Source organism: Filicampus tigris, chromosome 10, assembly GCF_054856515.1.
Source record: "Filicampus tigris isolate MCC_2025a chromosome 10, RoL_Ftig_1.0, whole genome shotgun sequence".
NCBI lineage: Eukaryota > Metazoa > Chordata > Actinopteri > Syngnathiformes > Syngnathidae > Filicampus > Filicampus tigris.
In genome coordinates this window covers 399,824-424,380 of record NC_141226.1, presented here as the reverse complement: position 1 = coordinate 424,380, position 24,557 = coordinate 399,824, and the positions used below count along the sequence as shown (strand labels likewise).

The 24,557-nt window shown below is 44.6% G+C and overlaps 1 protein-coding gene across 4 annotated transcripts; it reads left to right on the top strand.

The window, feature by feature from the left end:
* Positions 1-914: 914 nt before the first annotated feature.
* Positions 915-23,056, top strand: LOC147140335 (uncharacterized). 4 transcript variants are annotated; one of them, XM_086043732.1, is made up of 7 exons: positions 915-1,081; positions 1,161-1,227; positions 1,803-2,735; positions 2,971-5,910; positions 6,213-6,256; positions 14,727-15,931; positions 21,140-23,056. In XM_086043732.1, the coding sequence occupies exon 4, from the start codon at positions 3,453-3,455 to the stop codon at positions 5,052-5,054; it is 1,602 nt and encodes a 533-aa protein (XP_085899858.1). In that variant the 5' UTR covers positions 915-1,081; positions 1,161-1,227; positions 1,803-2,735; positions 2,971-3,452; the 3' UTR covers positions 5,055-5,910; positions 6,213-6,256; positions 14,727-15,931; positions 21,140-23,056. The 4 variants fall into 4 exon arrangements, with proteins under 4 accessions (XP_085899858.1, XP_085899857.1, XP_085899859.1 ...); XM_086043731.1 differs by adding an exon at positions 6,003-6,111 and having other exon boundaries at positions 14,727-23,056; XM_086043733.1 differs by lacking the exons at positions 14,727-15,931; positions 21,140-23,056 and adding exons at positions 6,003-6,111; positions 10,934-14,720.
* Positions 23,057-24,557: the final 1,501 nt, after the last annotated feature.

Sequence of the window (24,557 nt, the reverse complement as noted above, 5' to 3'; positions counted from 1 at the left end):
AGAGAATCACAAATGCGTATTGAGAATCTACAAATGCCTAACTGAAGTCACAAATGTGTAACGAGAATCTACAAATGTGTGACTGAAGTCACAAATGTGTGACAAAAATCTGCAAATGTGTACATTGATTTGTATGCACAATGTGTATCTTGGTGATCTGTAAACACCTGGTCTCTTTATTGGCTGTATTCGTACATGTGAGTTTTGCTAGTCCTGCCATACAGGAGTCACAAATGCGTACTGGGACTTGTGAATATGTGTCTGGAGACTTGTGTGGCTCTGTAGCTACACATTCAGACCACAAGGGGACCTAGTATTTTAGAGCTGCACATAGCTTTTGGGTCTAGCAAACCGAGCTGGCAGCTATTCATGGGGTCCGACATGCATGATGTAGTTGTAGTTATTGTACATGCCTCGAAATGCGTTTTGTTTCTGGTTTTAACTTCTTTTTTTCCGTTTGCCGGTGCCGGTGTGTGTCGGGTGGATGAAAACAACGTTGGTGTGCACTTTACACTGCGAACAAGAGATATCATGAGCGCAAGGAGCCGCGCAAGGAGCCGCGCAAGGAGCCGCGCAAGGAGCCGCGCAAGGAGCCGCGCAAGGAGCCGCGCAAGGAGCCGCGCAAGGAGCCGCGCAAGGAGCCGCTTCCTTGTTTGCAGATAAGTATAAGTGGTGTTGAAAACTGCTAGCTATGCTGTTGATTTGCTATGTAAAGTTTGGCGATGTTTATTACATGTAAAGTTTGCCTCAAACGTTGCTAGCTGGCCAGCTTCAGTCATAAAGAGCTAAGCCACATGTAACCCAGTAGAGAAAACGTTATATTTAATTTCAATGCACCATTTTACTTTGAAAAACATTTATTTTGGTAAAAGGAAGTGTGCATCTTCTACCTTAGTTAATTTCCCTTGTGTAATGTCACTTAGGTGATAATGACTTTCTAATTGGACAAAGTCAAGTTGTCCCGCCTACTCGAGACGGGGTCTCGAGTTCACCTTGTTTTTTCGTTCTTTTCCGCTTGGATGCCCAACTGAAAGGTTGCGTGACAATTTCTTATGAGTGCTACTGCTAATATACGGTCTCGGTGGGTGAGAAACATATTAGAGTCGAAGTAAATGTGACCAATATTCAAATGCTAATTGGGAAATGTTTTATTTTAAAAGTGTGAATCCCAGCGGGGACTGAGGGTCCATGACAGTCCGACCGTGTTCATACTAGAACGTCGTCTTGGTGAGTCGCCATGTGCTACGACGTAAAAATGATAATGCTAGGCTAACGCGAAGCTAACGTTAAGCTAATGCTAATCGCGAGTGGTAATATACTGCTTATTTGCTGTAAGAAACTTGATTGTACTTGTTTAAAGATATTTCTAAAGCAAGGTTTAGGTTGACAAATGAATATGTAAATATGTTTTTGGTGAATTATATTACATTTAGATGTTGAATGCTCATTTTGATGTAATGTGAGTTTAAAGTGGAATATTGAATTACTCAACTACCCGTTGGTAATACAATTATTTCTTGATTTAAATGATTAATACATGTTAATCATAAAACATAGGGTTTATAAGGAATTGAAGATAAATAGAGAAATATGTTATTGTTATTGCATTGGTTAATTTCATGTGTAACAATGATATTTTGGAAAACATGCATGTATGTATATGAATAACTGTTTTCGAATGTGATATTTGAATGCAGTGTTTGAGAAATTGAGAACTACTGTGAAGCTATAGCGACTGATAAGACTGCAAATTGATAATACTTTTATTAGCTACATACAATAATACAATTATTGTTATGCAGGCTAGGTTTTTTACCTTGGTACAGACATTGTACAAGAAGATTTGAGAAGATTCATTATCATTCAATGGAGATGGCGAGCCTGTGCCCAGAACCCCAACTGAGATAAGAAAACCTTCTTCACTACCCTTTCAGAAACATCACGTGGTAACAAACCCAACTACCACTATTACACCACTTCTTAAGATAAGATAAGATAAGAATGCCTTTATTGATCGAACAGTGGGGAAATTTTCATTGTTACAGTAGCAAAGATATAGGTCACACAGGGGCGGCGGCATAATGTGGCCATTAATGTATAACATTGACGGCAAACATTTAGAATCAAACCTATGTAGATATACGCAGTAACATGTGTATATACACATGTGTATACACACCAACCTACATCTACATAAAAAATATGAGGAACACTAATTTCGGCCTGTACGTAGTACAGAGGAAAAAATACTCTAAGTGACAGTGCTGCAGTGCTGTAGTGAAATGTAAGGAACAGCATTGGATAAAAATAAAACTAGACTAACAGTAGTGGGGAATGTTGAGTATTGCACGGTATTACAGTAGTGGGGAATATTGGGTATTGCACGATATGAGCTCAGGTGCAGGACTGCACAATTGCACTAATGACCGCCAGTTTGTAGAGACTACACAATGTTCTTGTTAAAGAGTCTGACAGCAGCAGGCAAGAAGGAACGGCGGAATCTCTCCTTTGCACAGCGAGGGTGTAACAGTCTGTCACTGAAGGTGCTGTGGAGTGCTGTTAGGGTGCCCTGGAGGGGGTGGTCCGGGTTGCCCAGCATTGATGACAGCTTGGCCAACATCCTCCTGTCCCCCACTGAGTCCACAGAGTCCAGGGAGCAGCCCAGGACAGAGCCGGCCCTCTTGACCAGTTTGTCCAGCCACTTCTTGTCCCGGGCCGAGACGCCGCCTGCCCAGGTGACCACTCCCTGGAAGATGACCGATGCAACCACCGAGTCATAAAAGTTCCTGAGGAGTGTCCCCTGAACCCCAAAAGACCTCAGTCTCCTGAGTAGGAAGAGTCTGCTCTGACTCTTCCTATAGAGGGCGTCTGTGTTGTCGCACCAGTCCAGTTTATTGTTCAGATGAACACCCAGGTACTTGTAAATTGAGACTCTCTCAACATCTGTTCCCCGGATATTCACTGGTGCAGGTGAAGAGTGCTGGCGCCTACCGAAATCCACCACCATTTCTTTGGATTTCCCCGCATTGATCAGGAGGCGGTTCTGCTGGCACCAGTCCACAAAACCCTGAGTAAGTTCTCTGTACTCCCGATCATCTCCGCCTGTGATGAGGCCGACAGTCGCAGATTCGTCAGAGAACTTCTGCAGGTGACAGGTAGGGGTGTTGTAGTTGAAGTCCGAGGTGTAGAGGGTGAACAGGAAGGGAGCCAAGACAGTTCCCTGTGGGGCCCCCGTGCTGCAGAGGAGCACGTCAGACACACAGTCCTGTGTCCTCACATACTGTGGCCGGTTTGTGAGGTAGTCCTGGATCATTTACTTCCGGCGCCGCGCGAGTGGCAGCCCGCTACAGTAGCTCCGGCTCATCGGTGAGCCTTTTCGTGTGTTTTTGTTCTTTAATATTACTCTACCTCATACCTTTTTCGTATAATTGATAGTCGTAACTTGCGTAGCAATGGACACCCAAACTGCGGTATTCTTGCTGCTGCTGATGGCTATTTTTTGCGCGATCGTATCCGGCGACTTGGCTTGGAGCCGAGCCCCCATTGTTTACAGCCGGAATCAGCTGTTAGCACTCCGTGCTAACCATGCGCCGGCTCCCGGGGCGAGACCCGATATCCCCCGTGAGCTGAGGAGGAAGAGACGGGGATCTCGTGCGGGGGTTAAACGCCGGGAAAGGAGGAGACGATACCATCCCGTCCTCCCGTCTGTTATCATGGGGAATGTTAGATCGCTCCCCAACAAGATGGACGAGCTAGCGGCGCTTACCCGGCACGAGAGGGACTTCCGGGAGGCTAGCCTGATGCTATTCACGGAGTCGTGGCTAACAACGCTAACGCCGAACGCGGTCGTAGAATTGGACGGCTTCCAAATCATACGCGCGGACAGGACGCTGGAGAGTGGAAAGAGGAAAGGAGGAGGGCTGGCTGTGTTTGTGAACGATAGATGGTGTAATCCTGGGCACATCACGATTAAGGAGCATCTTTGCAGCAGGGATATTGAGCTGCTAGCTGTTGGCATGAGGCCATTCTACATCCCGCGAGAGTTTAGTCACGTGATCGCGGTGACCGTCTACGTCCCACCAGCTGCCAGCAGCGACACAGCCTGTGATGTCTTGACTGCAGCAGTGAGCAGGCTACAAACACAGCACCCAAATGCCCTGGTACTCATCTCCGGTGACTTCAATCATGCCTCCCCTTCCGCCTCTCTGCCTTCATTCACACAGTATGTCACCTGCCACACCAGAGACAATAAAACACTGGACCTTTTCTATGCCAACACCAAGGAGGCATACACATCACTGCCCCTCCCCCCGCTGGGCAAAGCTGATCACAACCTGGTGGCTCTCCAGTCTGGGTACAAACCTCTGGTCTGCAGGCAGCCAGCTGTGACCCGCACGGTTCAGAGATGGTCTGGAGAGGCCGAGGAGGCCTTAAAGGACTGCTTCAGCACAACTGTGTGGGAAGTATTCAGCGATGCTCACGGGGAAGACATTAGTAGTCTAACGGACACTGTTACAGACTATATAAATTTCTGCATGGAGAACACCATACCCACCAGGACAGTAAGGTGTTTCTCCAACAACAAACCCTGGATCACACCAGACATAAAAGCTCTCCTGAAGGAGAAGAGGAGGGCTTTTGCGTCAGGCAACATAGAGGAGCGGAGGACTGTGCAGCGGCAGCTGAGGAGGAGGATCAGAGAGGGGAAAAGGTCCTACAGGAAGAGGATGGAGGAGCAGCTGCTGCAGAATAACGCCAGGGGAGTCTGGAGGGGCCTGAAGACCATCTCAGGCCACGGACAACCCAAGACCCGGACTGGGGGGGACCTGCAGTGGGCAAATGAGCTGAATCTCTTTTTCAATAGGTTCGATCAGATGCCTGCCTCCACTCAGTCTCTCCTGCTGCAGTCTCCACCTACTCCTCCTGGGTCCAGATGGCATCAGCCCCCAGCTCCTCAAATCCTGCACAGACCAGCTGTGTGGAATTGTCCAGCACATGTTCAACCTGAGCCTGAAGCTGGGCAGCGTCCCCCAAGTACTTCAAGTACTACCTAAGACTACGAAAGAGGACACTGACTGACTGACTTAAAGACTGAATATTACTGAGCTCAGTAGGACTCTGGTATTATTTTTTACAATTGTGAACTATGGTACCACATGCATATGGATGCCGGCTGTTAAGTTGTAAATAGTTTTGTTGTTTACATTTAATACATGTATTTTTGTTGCGCAATTCTGTCTCCAGCGATTTCATATGCACACCTGCCCTTACCACTATTGTAGCCTTCGAGAATCTAGAATCTGGTCCAATTTACTTGATATCAAAATAACACTATTTGAGTAGTCGGGGCTACACACACACTCACTGTGTGTGACCGGAATTGACATTCTGGGTTGGTTTATTATATTGGTGCAGTATTACAGTATACATCGTTCAGCAAATTTCAAAAAGTGATGAAAACAACCTTGGGATTGTGTTAAACAGAAGTAATTTGTAATTTTATTACACACTGTACAGTAAAGCTGTATTTTAACCCTCTTAGTGATATCACTTCTGTGATATTTTAATTCATTAAGCACTCACTGACTAACAATATTGCCACTAGGTAACACTCACATGCCATGAAATGGTGCTCAGACCATGTGTTGCAGCTAAGTTTATTTCATTCTATTCCATTTACAGTTAATTGAAACAATGCAGGAAAGTTATGTCATGGCTGTGTTAAACTTTTCCATCCTTATGACAAGGTTGTCCCATGAAAGAACTGGTCTGCCAGCGGAGCTATGGTAAATATGGCTTGTCCGAGACCATAACCACTATTTTTTTTTCTTTGTCTAGCAGCAACAGCAATGGAGTGACTCAAGACTCAACGTGTAGTGTTGACACCTGCTGGGCTGGCATCGATGACTGGCAAGTAGCCAACATTTCTTGTGTCCTGCTTTAACTTAATGTTAAATCCTGACTCTAGCTTTTTAGGTAAGCATGAGTTGTTTTATGCTCAGGAACTTGAGAATTGGATGAGCAGTGGCCTAAACCAATCAGAAGACATATGAGTTGTGCAGAGTCAGTCATGTGCCGAATCTTTTGCTGTGGGAGGCCTAGGGAGCTTGGGTGAAGATTTTGCTGTGTTCCGAATGACGTCTCCGTGTGAGAGCTGCATAATATTTTATCATGTTGCATGTGACGTGACCCCTCTGCTTCATTGTCCCCAGGTTGTCTGTCAGATGAGGGGGATGTGGAAGAAGAAGAGGAGGAGGTGTTAGTGTCAACTACTTAATGAATGATCACCAACATATACAAATACTTATTTTCAGTTTCTTGGCCATCCATGTAACAATGACTATGTGGCATATAGCATGACAACAAACCTTAGTTTTAAGGCCTAGATAGACCAAAACGACGTTGGTCAACAGTGACAGACACTTAACCCGTCTGTTGGCACGTCACTGGAAAAATACACCGCAACGACAGACAGCGACGCCAGAATTGGGTAGAGTAGCCAAAAATTGTGCTCAAGTAAAAGTACTGTGACTTCAGCATAATATGACTCAAGTAGAAGTAAAAAGTAGTCATCCAAATAATTACTTGAGTAAATGTAAAAAAAACTACTCAAAGCTGAGTAACTGTAGCAACGTCTCATTAATTTTTTCATTTTTTTTTAAAAACAACCATTCAATCAGACGAAAAGACAAAATAATCATCTTCAGGCAAATTAAAGTCTATCCAATCAATAAAACTAATTACATTTAATTAAAGGTAAATTCAAGTACTTTAATAAACAATAAAATAATAATAAGCGGTACAGATAATGGATGGATGGATAAATAAAATAAATAAATTAAGCACAAGTAGCACAAAATTTCAGCCCATGTACTTTTTTTTAACAGGCTCTGCAGGCAGAACAACAAAGTAGCCCATGAACTTGTATAAATTGTGTGTGTGTGTTTGTATGTGACAAAACATGCAAAAACAAACATTTTTCCCAAAGAATCTCCTCTTCTGTGTCTGCATAGTCGGCATTCCTGCGTGGCATTTTCGATCCGTTTCATCCAAAAACAACTCTTTGCCGAGCTGAAGTTGAAGTTGGTGGGGCTTGATGGCGAGCGCCTGGTGGCCGGGCCTGCACCCATGGGGCCTGGCTGGGCTCAGCCCAAAAAGGACACGTGGGCCCCCCTTCCCATGGGCTCACCACTGGTGGGAGGGGCCAAAGGGGTCGAATGCCGTGAGCTGGGCGGCGGCAAAAGAGGGACCTTGGCGGTCCGATCCCTGGCAACAAAAACTAGCTCTTGGGACATGGAATGTCACCTCTCTGGCAGGGAAGGAGCCCGAGCTGGTGTGTGAGGCTGAGAGGTTCCGACTAGATATAGTCGGGCTCACCTCCACACACAGCTTGGGTTCTGGTACCAGTCCTCTCGAGAGGGGTTGGACACTCTTCCACTCTGGAGTTGCCCAGGGTGAGAGGCGCCGAGCAGGTGTGGGCATACTTATTGCCCCCCGGCTTGGCGCCTGTACATTGGGGTTTACCCCGGTGGACAAGAGGGTAGCCTCCCTCCGCCTGAGGGAGGGGGGATGGGTCCTGACTGTTGTTTGTGCTCATGCACCAAACAGCAGAGCAGAGTACCCACCCTTTTTGGAGTCCTTGGAGGGTGTGCTGGAGGGCGCTCCACCTGGGGACTCCATCGTTCTGCTGGGGGACTTCAATGCTCACGTGGGCAATGACAGTGAGACCTGGAGAGGTGTGATTGGGAGGAACGGCCCCCCCAATCTGAACCCGAGTGGTGTTCGGTTGCTGGACTTCTGTGCTCATCACGGATTGTCCATAACAAACACCATGTTCAAACATAAGGGTGTCCATATGTGCACTTGGCACCAGGATACCCTAGGCCGCAGTTCAATGATCGACTTTGTAGTCGTATCATCGGATTTGCGGCCGCATGTTTTGGACACTCGGGTGAAGAGAGGGGCGGAGCTGTCAACTTATCACCATCTGGTGGTGAGTTGGCTCCGATGGTGGTGGAAGATGCCGGTCCGACCTGGCAGGCCCAAACGTATTGTGAGGGTTTGCTGGGAACGTCTGGCAGAATCCCCTGTCAGAAGGAGTTTCAACTCCCACCTCCGGCAGAACTTTTGCCACGTCCCGGGGGAGGCGGGGGACATTGAGTCCGAGTGGACCATGTTTCGTGCCTCCATTGTTGAGGCAGCCCTGTCGTGGCGGCAATCCCCGAACCTGCTGGTGGACACCAGCAGTAAGGGTTGCTGTCCAGCTGAAGAAGGAGTCCTATCGGGCCTATTTGGCCTGCGGGACTCCGGAGGCAGCTGACAGGTACCGGCTGGCCAAGCGGAATACAGCTCTGGCGGTTGCTGAGGCAAAAACTCAGGTGTGGGAGGAGTTCGGGGAGGCCATAGAAAATGACTTCCTTGCGGCTTCGAGGAAATTCTGGTCCACCATCCGGTGTCTCAGGAGAGGGAAGCAGTGCACCATTAACACTGTTTATAGTGGAGATGGGGTGCTGCTGACCTCAACTTGGGACGTTGTGGGTTGGTGGGGAGAATACTTCGAAGACCTCCTCAATTCCACCGACACACCTTCCACTGAGGAAGCAGAGCCTGGAGACTCTGAGGTGGGCTCTCCTATCTCTGGGGTTGAAGTAACCGAGGTAGTCAAAAAGCTCCTCGGTGGCAAAGCCCCGGGGGTGGATGAGATCCACCCGGAGTTCATAAAGGCTCTGGATGTTGAGGGGCTGTCATGGTTGACACGTCTCTACAACATCGCGTGGACATCGGGGACAGTGCCTCTGGATTGGCAGACCGGGGTGGTGGTCCCCCTTTTTAAGAAGGGGGACCGGAGGGTGTGCTCCAATTACAGAGGGATCACACTCCTCAGCCTCCCCGGCAAGGTCTATTCAGGGGTGCTGGAGAGGAAGGTCCGTCGGAAGGACGAATCTCGGATTTACTTTTTCCACTTGTGTACTATATGTGAGGTGACTGGGTGCGCATCATTGCAGCCTCTCGGTAGTCTCGTCCACTATTCTAATGTGCCATTGATTTACTCAGAGTCAAGCCGGATACTTTCCCCTCCGTATTTGTAATGATGTGTTTGCTCTAGTAAAGTTTTGTAAAAATCGGATAGTACAGTACAACAGCTGTGGTTATATGTCATAAGCGCAGCGCGCTCCCGGCCGGCCGGCACCGACGACTTAGACATCGCCGAATAAAGTGTGAAAGTGTTTGTTAGTTTTGTCTTCGGTTGTCTTAAAACAGCTTACCTTAACTACAATCCTGCATTGCATTTTTTCCAAAGGACTTTATTGATGTTATTGTGCAAAGATAAAGTTAATGCATGATCCACTCCGGCGGCCGTGCTTCTTCATTTTTAAGAAAAAGCAGGAAAAGAAGAAGGAGGGAAGATGAAGCGACCATTTTTACTTTCATTTTTCACAACGATGACGACAAGCGTTTTAAAGTGCAGGATTGGATGAATTACACAATGGCATTCTTGTTAAGGTAAGTCAATTTTATGATAAAAATGTAAACTTTAACGTACTTTTTAGCGAGCGTTCCGTCGTGATCGTCAGCTGCCGCGGTTGAAGCTCAATTCTTATCATAGCCTGCAGCTTGGTATTTATTCTTCATTTTGCATTTTTAAAGTTAAATTGATTATTTAACAAGTATTTAGAAGTGTGGTAACCATGTTGGGGGTTCGCAACAGCATAACAGAGGCGCAAATCCCCCGCAAAATAAAACTGTCCAATAAATATCATATAAAATAATAATAATAATAGTAATAAGTCAGATGCTACGTTGCGATTTTTCACCTATCGCGCCGAGTTCTGGTCCCCATTAACCGCAATAAATGAGGGATCACTGTAATACCCTTCCATACCACCGGCGGCGGTAGTCACTATTTCTCATGGTTAGAAAAATCCAACCGTAAAGCTGTTGGCCAGGGGTGGATTCAAAAAATGTAAACAATGCATTCAGTTATACAGTATTCTAAGCTCACGAACTCCCACGCGAAGTAAACCATCACGTTCTTGACATGGTATTGTGAAATACTTAAATTGTCAACCCTCACTTTTGTACTTGTAAGAAGATTAAGGCAGCGAAGGCGTGCTCACTCTTTATCCGCATTTGTCACTTCCCGTTGGTGCGCCGAGCGCTGCTTTGCTAGCTAAAAGCCAGTCAGAGTGACCAAATGTCGACGCTGATTCAACATGCATAAATGCCCCCAAGACACTTACTGATGAGTTACGACACCACGCCAGTGGTCACTACAACAAACAGATGGCGCATTCAGACGACACGACGCTTCACGACCTCCGACGTCGGTTTGGTCTATCTAGGTCTTTAAGGTTAAATCTCTGCACTGCCTCTTCTGCCACAGTACTCTCTGGTACCAAGGTCTTCATTGTGTGGAACTAAAGTTAGCACAAATTCTATTTAAAGCAAAAAATGATTTATTGCCTGGACATAATAAAAATGATTCATTGAAAGTAAATGGAACTAAAACTTGAGAGAATTTAATTTCAAAATGAGGATCATACAAACAGCCGTTTTCTGTTTGTGGAGTCACACGGAATCATACTGGGGCCGGAATCATACCTTCGACCTCGGAACTGTGAGGCGGACATGCTAACCACTTGATCCAGATTTTACAATCGGCTTAAACTCTTTGAACTTAACTGGGAAGGATTTTGTTTTCAAAAAATTTTCATAACTGTAAATATTGCGATTACTTTCAAACAGATCTGAAACATAAATTATACCCTTTTCAATCCAGGCTTCATTATATAAAGTTTTATACTTTATGGTAATGTTACAATTGTTCCAAATTATTTCTTTATGAGGAGAAAAATTATGCAGATGGCATAATTTCCATGCTATAAAGCCTGTTGATGACATTTTGAAAGTTTAAGTGGTAATTTTGTAATAGACGAGAGACCCTTTGTGCTCAAGCACACCGCCGGGTGACGTCAGCAGCATGTCCAGGTGGAGGAGATTTGACGCTGGGATTGGGGACCAGGGAGAAGACATTAGGGTACTAAAGGTTTACCTGGAGAGCTGTCAAAAGTAAGATAATACATTTTAAAATAAAATGCAAGTAAGCTACATTTTTTTTTTGCCGTTACTCATGACGCCAGTTTAGAAAAAAAAAACGCTCTAGCAGGTAAAAATGTGTTCCCCCCACTTTTCCGCATCCATTTTTAGATATGTTACAGTATTGTATACTGTAATCCCCTTGTTGCTTTGTTTTCTATTGTTCGATTTCTATTGTTTATCGCAGGCAAAAGATGTAGGGGAGATTTTCGTCCTGCCGATTATGTTTTCTAAAATTATTAAAGTTATTATTGTCCGCTTTCTTCACTCTTTAAAATCATTTTTATTTTGACATCTTTTTAACAAGCCAAAATGACACCTTCTACTTGTTGACAGCATCTCCCCAGCAGTGATGGATGCTTTTTTTGGGGGGGATCTTCATTATTCACGAAAGCTGACCTCAGCCCATTAACAAACTATCGGGACAGCTTTCTGCTGCAGCTCGAGAATAATAGCATTCTCTTGTGGTCTGAATATGTAGCTACAGAGCCACACAACTCTCCACCAGACACGTATTCACAAATCGCAGTACGCATTTGTGACTCCTGTACGACAGGACTGTGGCAAAAGTCACATGTACGAATACAGCCAATCAAGAGGCCCAGTGTTTACAGATCACCCACATACAGATCTCTGTACGTATTTAACCATGTGTTTGCACATTCAAATCAATGTACACATTTGCAGATTTTTGTCACACATTTGTGACTTAATTCACGCATTTATAAATTCTGGTGACATATTTGTGACTTCAGTTGTGCATTTGTAGATTCTCAATACGCATTTGTGACTTCAGTTACGCATTTGTAGAATCTCAATACGCATTTGTGACTTTAAGGGACACTTGGATGTGCTTAACATTGGCACTTATATGATAGGTTAGCATGTATAAATGACATCAGTACTATAATGCCCCCCCCCCAAAGACTCTGTAATAATGTAGTAATTTAAGGGCTTTTTTTCTGATTAGATTTACGACAAATTGGCACGCCCCCTTTTGGAGCTCGACTTGTTATTTTTTCGGTCTCAGCGGTCTACGTCGCAGGAGGGAGGCAAGCGTGGTAATATTGCTTGCTTTGTCAGTTCTGTTGTCTATAATGGCGACCGATCACCACCAAAATGCAATGCACATTACTACTCTTGTCTCTTGTCTTCAACCTGTGAAAGTACAAAAGTGTTCTGCACAATAGTTTATTGACATCAAACATGAGCTCATGATCACCTCCACAAAATCAAATATACCGTGGCGATCGCTTCTCCACTTACACAGGCTGAAACGGACAAGAGCATGAATGCACACACGAACCCCGACTGGTTATATTTCAGACATTTAGCTATGCTAAACTCGTGTCAACTCTCGGGGCAGACGGTGGCTGGCAGCGGGCAGGAATCAGGCGGACTTGGATCTATAACCGAACATGGAGAAACCGTAGGGGGCGCGGCCATTTTCCTCATTAAAAGGAGCATTATTCATGAAATCACTTATTTCCTAATTTCTCTAAAAATGAATGGATAAAATAGAAAATGACAACTCTTTTCATTTTCCTGATGAAAAAATATATAAAATGAACTTGTTTGTGAAAACATGGCCATTCCGACCCAAGTATCCCTTTAAGTTATGCATTTGTAGATTCTCAATACGCATTTGTGACTTCAATTACGCATTTGTAAATTCTCATTACGCATTTGTGACTGTGTTTACGGACACTGATTCTTTTTACACATTTGTGTATTGAAATACGCATTTGTAAATGGTTTTGCTGCAATATTGACCCCATAGATCTGGCCGGAGGAGGGGTACTGTCAGACGGGTACAGAGGTGGTGGTAAAGATTTGCAAATAAAAGCGTTTACATTTTCGACACGAAGTGGTGGTAGTAAAGATTTGAAAATAAATGTGATTAAAATAAAAGCGATTACATTTTCACACCAACTTGTAAAACACGCATTAACGCCGCTTACTATTGGCACCCCCCCCCCCTTTTTTTTAGTGACGATCAGGCAGCGTAACCAGCGACAGTAACGAGATTATGTTTGAAACTTATAGTTACTCCATAGGCTGGTAGACATCTGCTCCTGAGATTAGTACGAGCATAACCCTTAAAGCGCAGTCAAACCAAACATATTTTTTTCAAGAATATGTTCATAGCAGGCCCACTAGTTGAAACACAGCATTCTGATTAAAAGTGGGGGGGCACAAGAGAGGCAGCGACAGGTTGTCGAGCAGGCCTGTTTTTACTGTGGTCAGCAGGGTCATCGGGTCTCCAGGTGTCCCTCCCGGCCTCCACGCCCGACTGATCATCCCCACTCCGGGGACAATTGTAAGTCTGACACGGCTAACTACACCGGCCTCCAGGACTCTGATGCGACTGCCATCATGGACAACAGGGATTGCAAAACGGACCGCCTAAAACTGGAGGGGGAAATTATAGGTCAGATACATGGTATCGCAGTATGTGTGTTAGTGGATTCCAGGGACGATGATTTTTTTATTTTATTTTTTTTTATTGATCCTGTGGTGGTTCGCGAGTTCGGGTGCGGGGTAGATAAATCCAAGAACGTAGACGACCACGATGGGCGACCCCTGGCGGAAGTACGACATGTTATGGCACTTTTAACTTTAAAGATTTCCGGTAACCATGTTGCGACACGGCGTTATTTTATTATGCCATCACGATCGGCACCTTTGGTTTTTGGTCTGCTGTGGTTAAAATTGCATAATCCAGTTATTACATGGGATAGTCCCGTCATAATCAGATGGAGCACTTTTTGCTATGCCAGTAGAGTTGATCTGCCTTGATAATGTGCCCAGGATCTATCACGACCTGCGGCAAGTTTTTAGCAAGGATAGCACATCTTCATTACCACCACATAGACCATGTGACTACGCATTTGATTTAATCCCCAATTCTCCATATCCTGCGTCTTGTACTTACCCACTTCCATTGCTAGACTTCTCTCCTCTCCAGCCGTTTTTTCAAAATTGGATTTGCGCCGTGCGTACCATCTGGTTCGGATTAGGGAAGGCATGAGTGGAAAACGGCTTTCAAGACTACATTAGGTCACTTCGAGTTTATTTAGTCATTTAGTCAGAATTTAGTCATGCCAGTTGGTTTGACCAATGGCCCAGCTGTGTTTCAGAATTTTATTAATGATGTGTTACGTAATGTTCTGAATGTGTTTTGTTTTGTTTATCTTGATGATATTTTGATCTTTTCAAAAGATCTCCATGACATCAGCAACATGTCAAGATCATTCTACTAGTCGACGAGAGAACAAACTGTTTGATAAGGCTGAGAAAAGTGAATTTCACAGAGACCATTCAATTCTTGGGTTTCATCATTGAAAAGGGTCAGATTCGGCCAGATCCAGCCAAGATCCAAGGAGTGGTGGAATGGCCAACGCCTACCACTCGCAAACAACTGCAACGTTTTTTAGGATTTGCAAATTTCTACCGTCGATTTATCAGGAACTACAGTCAGCAAGCTTTACCGTTGACGTGGTTGACTTCAGTCAAGATTCCGTTCTCATGGAACGGGACGGCCGAAAAAGCTTTTCTAGAATTAAAAACGGCGTTCATGAATCCTCCGGTGCTGCACAATCCTAACCCTGATCCCTCTTGCGTTGTAGAATTGGATGCGTCTGATTCAGGAGTGGGGGCCGTACTGTCACAGCGTTCCCCGGTCGACCAGACACTCCCTCCCTGTGCTTTCTTCTCTCGTTGGCTCAGCTCAACAGAGTCCAACAACGACGTAGGAAACTGTGAACTCTTGGCCATTATTCTGGCACTCTAGGAGTGGAGACATTCGCTTGAGGGGACCAAGGAACCATTTGTTGTTTACACTGATCACAAAAATCTGGCCTACCGCCGAACAGCTACCAGACTGAACTCACGCCAAGCCCGGTGGGCATTGCTTTAGACTCGCTACAACTACACTCTCACCTATCGCAAAGGTTCCAAGAATGTAAAACCTGACACCTGACGCCTTATCTCGAATTCATGACCCCGCAGAAGGTACCGAATCTGAGAACATTGTCCCCAGGGAATGCATCGTGGGGGCAGTGAGATGGGAGGTGGAGCAAAGAATTCTGGAGGCGCTGAAGGAAAACCTGGTTCCTACCGGGTGCCCCTTGGGAAGAATTTTTGTATCCCCACCCTTGAGGTCCGAGGTGCTGCAGTGGGGGCATAGTTCCAGGGTGGTCTGTGTGAGAGAAATCGACAATTACATTAATGTCATGTTAAAAGTTTCATTTCCTTGAATGTCCTGTGGTGACCGTTTGTTGACCTCACCCACATAGTCTCCATATGCAGTAAAATGTGCCGTGCAAAGTGTCAAACAGGAAGCTGTCAAGAGAAGACGTTTAACCACAGACTGTTGCAAAGTGCAGATAAGAGGAAGTACCGCTATTGTCATGTGACTGTATCTTTGAATGCATACAGCTTGTACTGAATAAAAAGAGCATGTGGGGGGCACAGAGGCTGGCAGACTGGGAGAGAAACCACCTTGAGTGGCCTCTACTGCCCCGCGCATAAGAAAAGTCTATCTTGGCTGGTCTGAGTTGCTTTTTACAGTCCTCTATTAGGCTTGTCTCGGTCTTCCAAGTGGATTTCCCTGACATTCTAAAACGTGGTCCTTCGAGCCGGATGGTAACGCCTTCTCTTTGGTGGACGATCGACGACGACTGAACCAATCGGTGCACCATCAAAACCCACTGGGTCCTGGAAGTCCAACTTTCCACGAGGCCAGAAGTCGAACACCGCTCACCGGAGGAACACAAAAACCATCCAACGAACCCAAGTGACTCGACCAACGGAGAGATTGCAGGAACCTAAGGTCAGTGTATGGTTAAACTGACAGGATAGTAAGAATTGTTAGAGTTAATGATTCTGAAGTATAGTAAGGTGAAAACCTGACTATGGATAGTAAGGAATAAAGCTAATTCCCGAAGTGAAAGCTTGGCTTTCAGGACACAGAAATTGATCACTTCTGTGAGTGTGAGTGTGAATGTGAATGTTGTGTGAATGTCCTGAGTTAAGAGAATTCTAAAACTGGTGAACGGGTCGCGAGTATAAACGTCCAGAAGCTACCCGCTCCAATTGGGAGTAGAAGCTTGGTATCTGACACGACACCAGGCATGTAGCATTTTTCTCTGAACAAAGGAAAAATACATAAATAGAATGGTGAAAGCAAATAAGACCTCCAGTGCATGGGGTGTAGCCCAAGGAGGCAAGAGGGACAACAACTTGTTGTTATAGAGAAGAGTTGAAGAAAAAATACGGTTTGCAGAAGGAGATTATAAAGGGTCAACACAATTTGTGCAAAAATGGAGAAACAAGTATGTTTTTTTTCAGGTGATCTAGATGATAGTGAAGAATTGGGAAGAGTATTGAGTAAATTGGCGTTGAAAGATAAAGAAAAGAGAAAGAACAGTGAACACGGGAAACAATGGTTTAAGTATAAAGCCCTCGTTGTGACACCTCCAAAATTTGGAGTAAAACGAGCTAAGAAAACAGCAGAGAAAAAAAAAATTGATGAGGACTTAACAATGGCCGCTACAGCAGCCATTTATTATTAATTATTTTATTAATTAAGTATCATTAATTATTGGTAATAATTGAAATCACGATTATCCAAATGATTATTAATTTTTGCGTCAAAACAAGAACAGATTGAAACATGTAAAATATATTAATAATATATAAAATAATATATATAGTATAGATACTATAACAATTTAAGTTCCTTTTAGACTTAACATTTATTGAATTAATTATTTTGAAAAAAAATTAAAGTGCAAATGTATAAATTGAAGTATGGTTTCCTTGTATAAACAAATAGTGCATTGGAGTTAACTTGCTACTTATAAAGTGCCAAAGCAATAATACGCTTGGAGTAAAATGCTAATTTTGACAGAATAACAAACATGCTATTAGACTGTACATTTAGACCTTTGTCTGGAGTTTTTTTTGTTTTGTTTATTAAGTACATTTTTTGTTTTTAAAGTAATATTTACACAGTGTAAACAAAGTTAAAGTAATTTGCTTCTGATAACTTACACATTTAATATGTTGATTGGGTCAAACTAATTTAAATGTTGACTGTTACATACTAGTATGTAATCTATGCAATATTTTTAAATTACGGTAGGCCATATATAAACTGTATTACAATATAATGACCAATAATATATTTACAAATTTCATTTGAAGCAATTTGAAACAAAAATAAACACAAAGAAAATTGACTTCATATTAAAGACTACACAAGAAATTTAACTTAAGCCATAGAAATGTTTAGCATGGTTTCTATTTTTGTGCTAGTAAAAGTAGTGTATATTCGCACAAGATATGTTATTTAAAAGACATAACCTGAATTGAGAATTTTAAATTATGCACAAAATTTAGAGCAAAAAAGATTGAGAGTCACGAGACTAACATTTATTATACCGAAAATAAATAAATAAATAAAACACCAAGAAAGATCCTTATTATAAAAATGGAAAAAAAAAAAAAAGGCCATTTGATCCCTCCAAATTGACCCCAGAGAAACAACAATGGCTCAAAGAAGGCAGATGTTTTAATTGCACTAAAACAGGCCACATTGCACGACAATGCAAACAATACCAAAAAGATAGACGCATGCGGAGCCGTCCTCAGATGAGGAACTATGACTAGAATGGGGAAACACAGAGAAAGCAGTCATGAAGGCGGTAAAGCCTTCTGCGCCTCTGTTAGAACTCATCAGTACTTGCTTTGCCAAATTATGACAACCCTTTTGAATAAACAGTAACAGTTAAGCAAGGTTTTATGACCTCGGCGTTGATGCAAAAACATGGAACAAAAAGTAGGCCTGTAGCTTATTATTCACAACAACTTGATCCTGTGGCTAGAGCTACTCTAAGTGCGTCCAAACAGTGCTGGCCGCAGCATTGGCGGTCGAGACATCGGCAGAAGCAGTTTTGTTTCATCCTTTAACGTTGAAGGTCCCACATGCAGTCTCCGTGCTGCTCTTAAAAACGAAAATTATATTTTTGTCACCAGCGTGACACCCACACTGCACCGCGCTTCTCCTATCACAGGGACACATTAACATTGTAAGGTGTGGCGCATTAAACCCAGTGACACTTCTGCCCACACCAGTAGATGGCACGCCACACGACTGTGGTAGCCAAGTCCAAATTTCCACCAAACCCCGACTCGACCTAACTGATATGCCTCTCCCGACTGGAGAAGTAGTTTTGTTGATAGATCAGCTAGCAAAGGAGAAGACGGACGCAAAGAGGGTGGGATGCAGTTAAAACACAGACCAAGATTTTATTTCAAGGAACGTTGAAGTCAATGTGTTCAGCACAATTAGCTGAGGTATCAGCATTGATTCAAGCATGCAAAATGTTTCAAGGGAAAGATGTAACCATTTGGACAGACAGCCAATACGGCTGGGGTTCAGTGCATTGTTCTGTCAACGCTGAGCAAACCGAGGGTTCAAAACCACAACAGGAAAAGAAGTCGCCCACAAGGCATTACTTCAACAACTACTTGAAGTACAACTGCATAAAAAAATTGCAATTTGCAAATGTAAAGCACATTTGACAGGAAATTACCAAATCACAATTGGCAACTGATTATCTGATAAAGCTGCTAAGGAAGTGGCCCAGGGGATTCCCCCAGTTGACACAACATTAGCACATGAACTGTTTGCAGCAGAAACACAGAACACAACACAAGACATTTTGAATTTGCGACAAAAACAAGCACCACATACAGAGCAACATTGGGAAAAGTGGGCAAACCTAGATGACACAGGAATAGGGAAAATGGCCGACAGTAAGCCATGGCTACTTAAATCCTTATATGAGTGGGCAGCAAAATTTACACATGGATTGAGTCATGTGTCAACAGGAGGGATTATAGCACAGGTACACCAGCACTACCACACACATGGATTTACGCACTATGTAAAAAAACTTTTTTGCAAACGATGTAGATCCATCCATCCATCCATTATCTCCCGCTTATCCGAAGTCGGGTCGCGGAGGCAGCAGCTTCAGCAGGGAAGCCCAGACTTCCCTCTCCCCAGCAACATCCTCCAGCTCTTCCGGAAGGATCCCAAGGCGTTCCCAGGCAAGCCGGGAGACATAGTCTCTCCAGCGTGTTCTGGGTCGTCCTCGGGGTCTCCTGCCGGTGGGACATGCCCGGAACACCTCACCAGGGACGCGTCCAAGAGGCATCCTAATCAGATGCCCGAGCCACCTCAACTGGCTCCTCTCGACGCGGAGGAGCAGCGGCTCAACTCTGAGTCCCTCCCGGATGGCCGAACTTCTCACCCTATCTCTAAGGGAGAGCCCGGACACCCTGCGAAGGAAACCCATTTCAGCCGCTTGTATCCGAGATCTTGTTCTTTCGGTCATGACCCACAGCTCATGACCATAGGTGAGAGCAGGAACGTAGATCGACCGGTAAATTGAGAGCTTCGCCTTTCGGCTAAGCTCCTTCTTCACCACGACAGACCGATACAGGGTCCGCATCACAGCAGACGCTGCACCGATCCGCCTGTCGATGTCCCGTTCCATCTTACCCTCACTCGTGAACAAGACCCCAAGATACTTGAACTCCTCCACTTGGGGCAGAATCTCATCCCCGACCCGGAGAGGGCACGCCACCCTTTTCCGACTGAGGACCATGGTCTCAGATTTGGAGGTGCTGATCTTCATTCCGACCGTTTCACACTCGGCTGCGAACCGCTCCAGCGAGAGTTGGAGATCGCGGCTTGAAGAAGCCAACAGTACCACATCATCTGCAAAAAGCAGAGATGCAATACTGAGGCCACCAAACCGGACCACCTCGACACCTCGGCTGCGCCTAGAAATTCTGTCCATAAAGGTTATGAACAGAATCGGTGACAAAGGGCAGCCTTGGCAGAGTCCAACCCCCACAGGAAACGAATCCGACTTACTGCCGGCAATTCGGACCAAACTCTGGCATCGGTGGTACAGGGACCGGACAGCCCTTATCAGGGGGCTCGGTACCCCGTACTCCCGAAGCACCCCCCACAGAACTCCCCGAGGGGCACGGTCGAACGCCTTCTCCAAGTCCACAAAACACATGTAGACCGGTTGGGCAAACTCCCATGCGCCCTCGAGGACCCTGCTGAGGGTGTAGAGCTGGTCCATTGTTCCACGGCCAGGACGAAAACCACATTGCTCCTCCTGAATCCGGGATTCGACCTTCCGACGGATCCTCCTCTCCAGCACCCCTGAATAGACCTTGCCGGGGAGGCTGAGGAGTGTGATCCCTCTGTAATTGGAGCACACCCTCCGGTCCCCCTTCTTAAAATGACCCCTTATGATGAGTAAAATTAACGGACCACGTTTTCCCTCGCCCGGACGCGGGTCACCGGGGCCCCCTTCTGGAGCCAGGCAGAAAAAAAAAAATAAATAAATAAAATAAAAAATAAATAAATAAAAACGATGTAGATTTTTTTTTAAAAAAAACAACACACAATTATACTGAATTGAACAAAACACAAGGGAAACAATATTGTCTTATTATTGTTGATGTGTTTTCAAAGTGGATTGAACTGTTTCAAGCACCCACAATGATGCGAAAACTGTTGTAAAGCCATTATGTGAACGCATAATTCCAACGTTTGGAATTCCATCTGTAATCAGAAGTGACAATGGAACACACTTTGTGAACTGTTAAAGATTGACTTGAAGCGATATTATGTGTACCATCCACAGTCAGCAGGACTAGTGGAACGAACCAATGGAACAGTTAAAGCCAGACTCATTAAGACCATGAAAGAAACAAAGAGACATTGGCTGATTGCATTCCCATTGTAGCCACAAGAATGAGGATAGTACCTACAGGAGGAAAAACTCTATCCCCATTTGAGATTCTGTATGGATGACCATATAGACGTCCTGACCTTGCCCCAGAGCAACCAGTAGCAGGGCCCTCTATCCCTGTCCAAATGAAAAGGCTGTTTGACCGGAAAGAAATGCATAAGCACAATGACTTGCCAGTGTGTTCTACTCCACAGACGCGCCAGGTCCAGATTGGAGTCCTGGTCTTCCTCAAAGGTGCTGAGACAACCCCGTTGGGACAGTGAACGCTGGGATGGCCCCTTCCAGGTGATTGCAGCAAGTCCAACTGCTGTAAAGTTCGAAGGGCGTGACGGCTGGATCCACCAGTCACAGTGCAAGCTCCTTCGGTTGGTTCCCTGTTGATGGACCTAGCGACGCCAGTCCCTCGAAGTAGGATCAGCACCCAGTGCGCTGACTGCGCAATGTCAAAAGACCACAGTTGGAGGGAGGGTTTTCCGTGCTTGCACACCCCTCTCAGGAAGATGGAGCAGACCACAGGCCGGAAGCTGACCACAGTCCTGTCGGCTAAGGACACTGTTTGCATCCTTACAGGACTGTGCCTGATGGCAGTTGGCACACAGCCTTGTGACCAAGAAAACACCCACACTGAACAATCGCCTATTCATAGACTGCTGTCTACCTCTATCCTGGGAAATCTACAGCTTTTGACGGACAAAACAGGGACAATGATGAACTGGTCTATATGTTACTAGAGTCCAGCAAACAACCACCTATGTTGTCAATGATGATGTGGTGACACTTAACAGTACACACAGAGCAAAAAGAGATTAAGGAAGTGCTAATTCAATACTTCCGATTACACAGAACACCCCTGTTTATTTTGATGCAATTGGGCAATCTCGAAATATTCCAGATAAAGATAAATTATTAGATGAAATAAGTAAATCAGTAAATAAATAATTCACAGAGTTGCCACTTGTAGGTTATCTTTTTCCTCTTACCACGACACCGAACTGATCAATTATCTGAATCACAAGGTAAACGCTTTAACACATTTCACAGAAGCATTATTTACGCATACAGCTTTACAATTGCATGCAACTTCACGTGTGGCTTTGCAGAATAGGCAGGCATTAAAACTATATTAGCGGAAAAAGGAGGGGTTTGTCAACTGATTAAAACTGGTGATTGTTGTATATCCCTCTACACACATTGTCTAATGTATCGTTAACAGAAACCCTTACACTGCTTAGAGCTTACATAGAAAACTCAAAATATGTATGGAATTGAACCAAACACCTTTTTGCAATGGCTACAGGATACATTTGGAAATTGGAAAGGTATAGCTGTCGCTATAGCCGCGATTATCATTAGTATTCTATTATTATCCTGTTTTTGTATCTCTTTGTGGTATTCCCCTGTGCAAAAATGTGTACTGCCAAATTTTTGGATGTTGATGAACTGAAAGTAGCTGCTCATGTTCCTGTAGCTGTCTGAATACCAACAAGCGTACATGAACTCTAATGATAATGATGATTCTACTATTGTGTAATCCTTTTTGAAGATTTCACAGAAAAGCAATGCAGTTGTGAATGTTTGATGTTTCCGGGTTTACATTGTACATACATGTATTGGATCAGAAACAGCTTTAGTGCTTGCTATCTTTTGTTTGGCTACTGCTTGGGACGGGTTTTCTGCCTAAATGGCGTAGGACAGTTTTTCCTCCCACTCAAGCAATAGCTTTTGGGTGATGAATGGATGTTTATGTTTATATTATTTTAATCATGATATACAGGAGGGAAATGTGAGAGAAATCAACAATTACATTAATATCATGTTAAAAGTTTAATTTCCTTGAATGTCCTGTGGTGACCGTTTGTTGACCTCACCCACAGCCTCCATACGCAGTAAAATGTGCCGTGCAAAGTGTCAAACAGGAAGCTGTCAAGAGGCAGACTGTTGCAAAGTGCAGATAAGAGGAAGTACCGCTATTGTCATGTGTCTGTATCTTTGAATGCATGCAGCTTGTACTGAATAAAAAGAGCATGTGGGGGGCACAGAGGCTGGCAGACTGGGAGAGAAACCACCTTGAGTGGCCTCCACTGCCCCGCGCATAAGAAAAGTCTATCTTGGCTGGTCTGAGTTGCTTTTTACAGTCCTCTATTAGGCTTGTCTCTGTCTTCCGAGTGGACTTCCCTGACAGCCTGTCATCCTGGGATCGGCTGTACGCTCCGGCTGTTCGCTCAACAGTTCTGGTGGCTGGAGCTCAGAAAAATGTCATGGATTTTATCAAGGCATGTTCCGCCTGTGGTAAGGCAGACCACCAGCCATCGGCGGGGTTTCTGCGACCACTGCCCGTTCCGCCGCGCCTTGGTCCCTCATTACCCTGGACTTCATCACAGTCCTTCCTATTTCCCGAGGCAAGTCTGGCTGCCAGTTCCGCATATCTCAGCTTCTTCCGCTCAAAGGCCTCCTTCACTGCACCTCCCCAGGGCACAGATAACTCAATTAGATAAACTAGCTTGAGCGAAGTTGACCAGAAAACAAGGTCTGGACGTAGTTTAGTGGTTACTATCTCGGTTGGAAAGCACAGCTTTTTGCCCAAGTCTGCCAACAGCTTCCAGTCCCGTGCTTTGTTCAGTTGTCCAGTGTCAGCTGGAATGTGGTGAGGCTGGCTTGAGCCTTGCCCTCCCGAACGAACAGTCTTGGCTGCCAGCCAGCTGCGCAGGGTGGAAGGGCATTGACCCTCAGAATCAGAATCATTTATTAATGGCCACACAACAGAGTTGATGTAATTTGTTATCAGTATAGCAGTTAAAGCTCACATTTCTCCTGTCTCAGTTCCATCGTCAACATCAAAAATACACATCCATGTCAGTGCACAGGTTACATTAAGACGAAGATAAATTTAAAGCCTTCTGGCTGTTGGGAAAAAACTGTCCTTAAATCTAACAGACTTTATTGTGATGGACCTGTAGCGCCTCCCTGAGGGCATCTGTGTGAACAGGTGGTGAGCTGAGTGTGTATGATCTGAAGTGATTTTTACTGCTCTTCAGTATAGTGTGTCTAAGGGATGGATCGATGGGAGTGTGTGACGAATAATTCTGGAGGATTTGTTGATGATGCATTGAAGTTTAGAGCGAGAGTGACTGTCCAAATTACCATACCAGACTATTATTGCTGAGGTGAGAATACAGTACTTTCAATTATGGCTGTGTAGAACCGAAGGAGGAGATTATGCCGAATGTGGAATTTCTTTAATCGTCTGAGGAAAAAACAGTCTCTTGTTGGCCTTCTTGTATGTTTCCTCAGAATGCTGTATGAATTTCAGAGAGTTAGTGATGTGTGTTCCCAGAAATTTGAAAGACTCTGTGGTGGTTATTGTGTCTGTGCTGATGGACATGTGTGTTTTAGGTGTCGGTGAGTGTGAGAAGTCAATGATTAATTATTTGTTTTTGATGGATTGAGCTGAAGGTTGTTGTGGCACCAAGTGACTGCTTGTTCCACCTCCTCCCAGTAATGTTTTTCGTTATTGTTGGCGATGAGTCCAATTATTGTGGTGTCATCTGCATATTAGAGGATTGAGACTAAAGTGTGTGATGATGTGAGTGTGTTTGTGTATAGTGAGAACAA

What these genes read in the sequence shown, in the direction of transcription:
- LOC147140335 (XM_086043732.1), top strand. Translation starts at nt 3,453, where the DNA reads ATGGACACCCAAACTGCGGTATTCTTGCTGCTGCTGATGGCTATTTTT.